This window comes from Acanthisitta chloris, unplaced genomic scaffold (genome assembly GCF_000695815.1).
Source record: "Acanthisitta chloris isolate BGI_N310 unplaced genomic scaffold, ASM69581v1 scaffold510, whole genome shotgun sequence".
In the NCBI taxonomy this organism is placed as follows: domain Eukaryota; kingdom Metazoa; phylum Chordata; class Aves; order Passeriformes; family Acanthisittidae; genus Acanthisitta; species Acanthisitta chloris.
This window is the reverse complement of record NW_008649711.1, coordinates 1-9388: the sequence shown is the minus strand read 5'-3', so window position 1 is coordinate 9388 and position 9388 is coordinate 1. Positions and strand designations below refer to the sequence as shown.

Here is a 9388-nt window from a genome sequence, read left to right as displayed (position 1 = left end):
TGCTGAAATCACAGATTGGCACCCATGGGTAGGGTTTAAACACATCTATTTTGGCACAGCTTCATGCTTATTATACCCATGAATAAAAGAGAGGGGTTAGATGTCAGCTGGTTCCAATTATAGGCTTTCCTTTTTCAAAATTAAGAGCCAAGCTGTGTCTCACATGGCCCCCACTTTAAAACTGTTGGCATTGCAACACATTCATTTATGAAGAAGGCATAACAGAAGGACACACTAAGAAGAAAGCAAACCCATTTTCTCCACTCAGAGATATGAAAGGTTTCAGCTTTCTTCACAACCTATCACATTTCCTCAATGCAGAGAAAAAGGAGAAATAATTTCCTTGCAGAAAGTCATCATTCTGGTTCGGCCCATAAATTCCATGGTCGCTTGGATCAAATTTGGACCACTATGCAATTTATACCAGACTTTGGGTTGCTCTGTATTCCAATGTCTGGTGTTAAACTAACAGGAGCTGTTATAATAATAACCTCATTCTGAAGTGAAATGGAAGTCAAGTTAAGATCAGACTGAATAGTTGATTTGTCACTCTAAACACTCCTCCAACAGGCAGACTCTAATTAAAACAGAACTTTGTATGCATTATACTGGGAGAACTGGATATGTTCTAATATTTTAAAAGACATCCCTGTCTACAGCAAATAACTCAAAAATAATATAACAGAAAGCACGAGTCATAATTAATTAAAAAAACACATAGATAACTCAATAAAACAGTCTGTGGTCTCTTGAGCATTTAAATCTCCACCAAGTAAATATCTTACAGATTCCATGGAAGTTCTCTAAGGATGCACACTACATTCAAATTTGGTATCAGCTATACAGAATTCCATACTGGCCTGTCTCTCTATAAAGACTTATTTACCAGATTTAGTGATATTGGAATAGCTCAAGGTTACCAAATATAAAGAAAAGCAAAGGATATAGCAAATCAAAAAGAAGAAATCAGCACAGGAATATGTGCCATAAAACATATGCTTCAAAACACACCAATACCATTCAGTGTTGACAAGCCACAGAAGGTGGCAATGCTTCAAAAATTTTAAGGGCTTCATCTTATGCTTGACTGGACAATGTAAAGTATTATATTTAAATATAAAAGGAAATCAAAAAGAGAGCAAAGTATATATAATGATTTAGGAGGCTAAAAATAAAAGAACCAAGAACCAACCCACAGTCGGGCATTAAATGATTACTTTTCAACCATACTTAAAATTATTGGCTTGAAGTGCTTTTAAATTAGGTATGAAGCATCTGCCACTAGCCAAGGGCTAAAAAAAATTGTTCACAGTTTTCCAAAGCTGAAGCAATTGTCCAGCTTCATTTACAGGATGGGTGAAAACCGATATACCACATAGCAGATCAAAACTCTGTCATAACAGTTTACTTCAGCTGCTTTTTGATTCCCTGGAAAGAATGCAATTTTCCTACCACATTGAAACACTAGATTTCTCAGATTCCCCCATAGCACTTCTCAGGTCATTAATTTCATATTTTTCAAGCCAAAATGGAGTGTGCCTTGACCGGAACATTCTGAGGACATTAATAAAGCTGAAATCTACGAAGGAAACAAACTATGTTAGAAGAACTAAATCCACACTTCCTACTGGTACTTGGCAGTGACTGAAAGAAGATGCCTGGGGATCACTGGGAAATCAGTTCTCTGCTGCTGGCTTCCTGCTAATTTCCTAAGGACCACATGATTATCTTTAAAATGAGAAACCAGAAAAGCAAAATGTGCATCCTTTCCCATATGCAAATGTCATTCTGCTGATATAACTCAAGAAGGGATTTTATTGATGTGCCTATTTAGGAGTGTTTTTGTCATATCTCCCATCCAGGGCTGTGTATATGTCCTGCCTAAAGGATTTGCAGCCACCACACTACAGACATACTTTCCTACCCTGGACATTACTGCAATCCCAAGCTAACGTTTTACCATACCTCACGTTCTCATATTAGGATCTAAGACACACAGTCCTGTCTGTCTTTGTGTCCTCAGAGCTGACAGCACTTCACAGGTAACATCAGCCTTGCTGTTATGGGACATTCACACATAAATATGGCAACTTAGTTCCTGTACCTCAGCTCAATGAGTGGGCCATCAAAATGGGAAAATATGTACACTGTGGTTAATAGCATATCACTTCTGGCTTTTCAACTGCGCTAATTGTCACTAGCAGTGTTCCCCAAGGTTCAATACCAGACCTAGTATTGTTTTACTAATTCATCAGTGGCTGGGATGAAGGGACAGAGTGCCTCCTCAGCAAGTTCACTGATGGCACAAAGCTGGGAGGAGTGGCCAATACCTCAGAGAGCTGTGCAGCCCATCAGAAGGACCTCAACAGATTGTGGAGATGGGCAAAGAAAAACCATCCTGCCCCTTTACCCAGCCCTGGTGAGGCTGCATCTGGAGTGCTGTGTCCAGGTCCGGACTTTTCAGTACAAGAGAGACATGGAGCACCAGGAGCAGGCGCAGCAGAGGGCTACAAAGATGATTAAGGGCCTGGAGCATCCCTCTTACAAGGACAGACTGAGAGATTTAGGCCTGTTCAGCCCTGAGAAGAGATGACTGAGGGGGACCTCATAATTGTCTGTAAGTATCTGAAGGGAAGTTGTCAATAGGATGGAGTCAGGCTCCTCTCAGTGGTGCCAAGCAATAGGATGAGAGGCAATGGGCAGAAACTGATGCATACAAAGTTTCACCTGGATGCATGGAAGGACATCTGCCCTCTTACAAGGACAGACTGAGAGATTTAGGCCTGTTCAGCCCTGAGAAGAGATGACTGAGGGGGACCTCATAATTGTCTGTAAGTATCTGAAGGGAAGTTGTCAATAGGATGGAGTCAGGCTCCTCTCAGTGGTGCCAAGCAATAGGATGAGAGGCAATGGGCAGAAACTGATGCATACAAAGTTTCACCTCATGGAATGGAAGGACATCTGCACTGTGCGAGTGACTGCACACTGGAACAGATTGCCAAGAGGTCATAGATTCTCACTCTCTGGAGACATTAAAGAACAGTCTGGACACAATCCTGTGCAATGTGCTCTAGGATGACCCTGACTGAGCATGGAGGTTGGACCAGATGCCCCACTGTGATGTCTTCCAACCTTACCCATTCTGCGATTTTGTAATTAAGCTGGAAAGGCAGTGTAAGAAAATCAGACATGCACATAACAAGCTCCTCATGTAATTGTGATGGTCTCAAGCCAGTGTGCTATTAGCACTTTTCTGTTGTTGCACAAGAAATTTCCAGAGTTCTCTTGATGTGGTAAAGTAAAAGTAAAAATACTCCAAGTTGAACATTTTGCTAAATACTTCCCAGGAAGGAAAAACACAAAACAAATCAAATCTGTTTAATTTATTTATCGAACCTGAAAATTTGGTAGTTAACAGTGTGATAAAAAAAACATTAAGAAAATATTATCTGTTGGTTAGAGCTGCAAGAGTTGAATGGTATAAGAATTCCTTCCTCCTAAGGTATGTATCAGCATGCACAACTCAGCTATTTCTTTAGGCTCACATTGACTTCCTCTTCATAGCAGAAGTACAGTAACATCCCATTTCTATTTGGTGATATTTCAAAACATTTGGTCACACTATTTCCCTCTCTGGCAATCAGCCAATAACAATATAAAAGATTTGTAGACACTGGCTTTCATTGCTTTCCTGGTGCAATCCATCTACACCTTGGGAACCCATCCACTCGACTGAGACTTCTGCCTCTCACTGCTGAATGTGCCCTCAAAGTTCTACTTCAATTTCTGGGATTTTTGTTTTCACTGATAAATGTCAAAGAGTAGCTTAATTGTATCCTTCCTGAAACCATCCATTTATCCAGATTACAATTAGACCTACATTTTCCCCACTGAATTTCTGCTCTTTAAGCATTTCATTCTACTAACAAAATTGAAAACTAGTAATCAGTAGTTCTGAGTAGTTTCTCAGTAGTTTCTGAATACAGAAAGCAGCTTGGTTGGGAATGATGACAGCCACTGAATGAGGGCATGTCTTCTTGCCTGTGCCGTGTAAGGCCACTTCCATTGTAGCCCACTTGACTCATTTCTAACACACTGTCACACTTGCGACCAAGATCCTGCACCAGAGCACACCTCTGGAACATATGAAATAACCAAGATATTTTATCAGCATTTAAAAACAGACTAGTGAGCTCAGTTAATTTTCTAAGCATAGACAATCCTACAGAGGTATATACATACATATATATACACACACTTTTATACATCTTATAGAGACTTTTCATCACAAAATCTCAGTACTCTGTCCCTCTTTGAAGAAATCAAGACTTGCTATGGCTTAGTTTCTGGGTTTTGCATAAACAAGGAAACAAATTTACTTCAGTCTGCTTAACTGATTTGCTCTATGTCACATGTCTTAGCAAAGTGACAGAAATAATGGCATTTCGGATGTCAGGAGCTGCAAATAAAACCCTGAAGTCCTGACTGCCTTGTGCAACCACCACATTCCTCTGACAGATTCAGTTAGCTCTGATCCTTGACTGAGCTCTTGTCAGTTACAAATACTGGGAAGTAAAAGAGTCAGCACCTCCCATGACCTTGGGTACAAAACCTTTAGTGTATACTTGACAAATAATCATAACTCTTTCATGATGAATCCAATATACTCCTATACACCGAGTGCTCCGCTCCTGGTGAGGTCAGCATGAACTGGACTAACAAGAACACATGTCAGCCTGCAACATACATGCCTTCCATATCTCTTCCTTTTATTTCTTATTTTCCTCAGGTTATTTTGACTAACAATACTTTGGGATTCAAATTCAAAGCCTCTTTCAGCCAACAAAGTTATTGCCAAGGAATTCAGTGTCTTTAAGACCAGCAGACTTGTTCATGGGCACATTGACAACCAGCAGCAGAATTCAGAAGCAATATTACCTGTCTTGTGCTCAAAGAATCACAGAACACTCATTGAAGAATGTAGGCATTTTCATACATATACTTTTTTCCTTCTATTTCTATGAATTCCTTGCTCAACAGCTTTTCTTCCAACTTAAAAACACATGCTCAGAGCTATAAACCTAAGCAACAGGAACTAAAAGAGTAGGCTAGAGAGTAGAAATGGCACCTCAAGAATGCTAAAAATATGTTCCTATTACCATCAAAATGCAACTTGTTCTCTTTTGCATTTCCAAGGGATCAGTTGCACAGGTTTAGGATAATATGCCACCATTGACATTTCTGATTTTCAGAGTCAACAGAACAGTATTAATGAGGTAAAAAAAGCCTTACTTGACTGGCTTCTCTGGCATCCTTTTCTACGCAGAACATCCTCTATTGAAGCATCAAAGATTAACTGAATATTTTGCAAAAGACCCTGTAATAATAATTAAAACAAAACAAAAACAATTTTAAAAACCCCACAAAAACCAGTAAAATCAATTTGGGAGTAAGTAATAACTGATATGCCTCAATCCCATGCTACTGACTGGATTCAGCTATACAAAAAACAACCTACAAGGCATTAAACCTGACACACCTGCGGAAAAAAACCAACATATTTATAGTTTTGTTATATACAATTTCAATACTATAAGCAACAAAACTAGGTATGTTCTAAAATAAGTCATAATAAAAGTTATTAATCAGCTATGAGCTCAAATCTCTTTTCACAGCACATTTAGTTCTACAAGACGTTCATCATGAGGTCAAAGTCAACTTTCCTGGACCATTACACTTGCAACTTATCCTATTATTCCCATGCATCATAGTTCACAGTCGCCTCAATTGTGCTGACACTACCCCGAGACAACACTATAAAACCAAGTGGTATCTATGCCACTTGGAAAAAAAAAAAAAAATCAAAGAAAAAAATAATTTAAAACCACATTGTTTCAGTGACATCCTTAACACTACAGCTTCAAAATCAGTTCTATGAGTACAACTGATGGAGAAACTTAGTCATGGAGGCAGGAATGGAGAGACTTTGGGCAAGAACTTCTGACATCTGCACCAAAATTGGTCACCTCATGGAACCACACTCTGGCATGTCATGCTCTGGCTGAAAACTAGATGGCACAACATCATGAGAAAGAAAAGGCTTTTTGAAATTTTTGAAACCATGAATTCAAGTTTGATTTCTGCCGTGGGTGAAAAGAAACCATCCTTAAAGCACTTGGACCAGATCACATCTCTATAGGAGGCAAATGGTAATTTTCATTTGCTAGGAAAACCAGAAAGTTTATAATTGCTTCATTTGAAATGTTTTCCACAAAAAAAAAAAAATCTCGTTTATAGGACAGATCAAAAAATTTTATTTTTTTCAATTTTTTCCTTTTTTTTTATTTTAAATTGAAATGAAAGGCTCTTCAAAATGGCAAACCAGGATGTTCTGTTATGGGATGGACCAACACCACATGCTTCAGCTCCAAGAAAAATTCTGGTTTTTTCTTCTTCATTCAAATAAAATATAAAAATATTGACATGCTCTTATGATTGGAACAGATATATTTCAATGGAAAAACAGTTCCTCCAGAAATTTCCAAAGAATTCTATAAGTCACCACAAAAATGCAAGATGTTTTGCAGTCTTACATCTGGAAAAGAACATGGATGGTTGCATAGGAAAGTCCAAAAATTGGTTTTGTACACTTTTCCTGGACATAGGTTTTGCTTTACCAGTCCTTTGATTACAGGAATCCCAAATTCACACAACAGAGATCCAGCAATTAATAAAAACACACTGTGAACAAAGTCAGCTTGGGAATGCCTGTGACCCCATCAAATCCAAGAAGTGCTGGGAGAACAAAGCTGTACCTGTTCTTCTCAAACTACTTGCAACTACTTCCTTACCTCACCAGAGACCCAAGCTTCAGCAAGTCACCTACCCTGAAATGATTCTCACGAATGGACCCTTTTGCCACGTACAGTCTGCTGTTGTCTGCTCTCAGCTGCTCATAGAAAGGCTCCTCCAGGATGAAGCTGTCAATAAGGTCACAGCCAACATAGAGGTTGTAGTTCTCCCCTGTTATTTGCATGGTGAGGTTCTTCCACTGTGAGTCGGCAAGGTCCACATCTTCCAGGGAAATCACATTCTGGAAGCCATCCACCCAATAGATAAGGTCCAGGGTGTTGGCGCGGCCATTGGAAATGATCTCAAACTGCCTCTCACTGATGCCAGGACCCTCTAAAGCAAGGATAGTGCCTCTAGATTGCCTGTCCTGTCTCAGAGTGGCTGAAAGGATAAAGCCCTCATTCTGCCGTATGAGTTTGATAATCTTTTTTAATTTCTCTGGTTTACATGGAGGTATATGGTCAAACCGAATGAAACGATACGCTGGGATAGTGGGGTCTGGACCCCGAAACAATTTTGCTCCAATTGTCTTTCGGTTTATGTTACTGACTTGAAGTAAATCAAAGGTAGTCTCCTCTTCCTTGTCACCATCTGAAAAAGTTAACAGTGTGTGACAATGTGTCTAAACAAAAAGACAATAAACAATTGCACACCATACTTTGTAATTGTATGACAGATGTATGGACCAGCAGAGCAAACCCAATACTTTCCTACTTCCACAAGCAGAACTTTTCCCACTAGCATGCAAGTGATTTATATTTTCTACCTATCATTTTCATTTACATGACATTCTCTCACTCTGTATGTACAGACATAAATAAGTTTGATTATATAATTAAACATAAGACTTTATATTTTATAGGACTATATAGTACATACTGGTATATATATACATGCTATATGCAATGTGTATGCCTATGCATAGACACATGCAGCAATTTATTCACTAAAATACTTTTTATATATATGAATGAATAAGGAAGTTGAGGCAAATTCTGTATTTTTACTATCAGCTAATCAAGATCAAATTATGAGAATTCATGTGGCTGCATGACAACGGGAAGCAGGAGATTTGCTTTTTAAAGATTCCAAACATGAAGCCAGATGTAAATGTCTGTGCCACGGGGTCTGGCACTCTGCCAGTTTACATTCTAGTTATATTTGGTCTGTAGATGTCTATTTCTCTACCACTTTTTAAAATGTTTACCCCACCCAGTGATTCTGTTTATGTTAATTTCACCACACATTTCCACTGCATAGGAAAGTATAATAGCAATCATTTCTGAGATTACACACATTTTAATCAATAATTTCTGCAGTAAGCAACTTTGGGTATTTGTTGAGGAATCTTCATTTAGCATTGATAAGACAGATCTACCAAAAATACACCAGACACTTCTAGAAAAAAATCCTTTCTAATAACTTTGCCCACTGTAGCTCAGGTAAACCAACATTTTACACCAACTTTTAGCTTTGGGAGTTACTCTACATCTAGTTAAGAAGTGTCAGAACTTACCCTGAGCATTTGAGGAAACCCACAGGGTTATCAAGACAGCAAGCCACAACAGCCCCCTCCTCTGCAGCATAACTCCTATGAATAAACCAAATAGTAGTAAGTATCAAGTAAATAATATTTATCTACTACAAATATTTTAATTGACCTCAAGAAATGTCATAAACAGAACTGTTATTATAAATAACTACACATATAAAATCAGGTTTTTTATCTTGTCTGATTCTTGTAATATTTATTCTGGGTCTGTTCTTGATGCTAGGAGTAAAACATGACAGGAAGAGGAACTATGAATGATAATGCTCTTTATTTTAATGAAGATCTCCTTAATAATAAAAAGCTAAGACATGCAGAAAATATATGCTATTACTTTCTTCATGAAGATCCAGCAGCCAGCATAGGCACTATGCCACTACAGGAGACAGAGCATATTGCTAGTTACATCTTTACTTTGGAGCACAATGTTCAGCTAAAATTCCTTCTGGAACAATGGTATCTCAGTAGATGATGGTTTTGACTAATAGGAGTACTTTTCATAGCTTTTTCAGTGCCATCATAAAAACTCCTTCTTTTATGTGTGTGTGTGTGTGTGTGTGTATATATATTTATACACACACACACGAATACAATTTACCCATTCATACAATCCTCTGTAGCCAACCACAGCTGGATAAAGTGACTTTTAAAGTGATGGTCGTGTTACCATGTAGCACTATGCAGTTATAAGCCACATAATTGCATCTCCACATGTGTCTGCACGCACAATGAATGGAGCAGACGCATTCCCTGAAATAGGTTGACATCCAGCTCTCTGGGTACAGCCAAGTCACTTTAGCACTGCCAACTCCACATATTTTTGTAAAGACTCAGGGATGCCGCCACCTTTTACCGTCTACGTTTTCTTTGTCCTACAGTGAATTCTTTACTATCTGTCACCCCGAGCTACCACCGCTACAGCCAACTACCGGCAGCTTCAAGGACGCGTCTCGCACCTCTCAACCCAGCGGCTCCCCGCGGGACCCG

The 9388-nt window shown here is 38.8% G+C and overlaps 1 protein-coding gene across 1 annotated transcript in view; it reads right to left on the bottom strand.

Annotated features, from left to right (window-relative positions):
- The window catches only part of THBS2 (thrombospondin 2), a 31516-nt gene extending 23077 nt beyond the window's left edge, over positions 1-8439 (bottom strand). The window contains exons 1-3 of the mRNA XM_009071772.1: positions 8369-8439; positions 6887-7443; positions 5293-5377 (exon numbers count right to left, since the gene is read on the bottom strand). Of these exons, the coding sequence (XP_009070020.1) occupies positions 5293-5377; positions 6887-7443; positions 8369-8438 (712 nt within the window). The 5' untranslated portion in view covers position 8439. The remainder of the gene's footprint in view (positions 1-5292; positions 5378-6886; positions 7444-8368) is intronic.
- Positions 8440-9388: the final 949 nt, after the last annotated feature.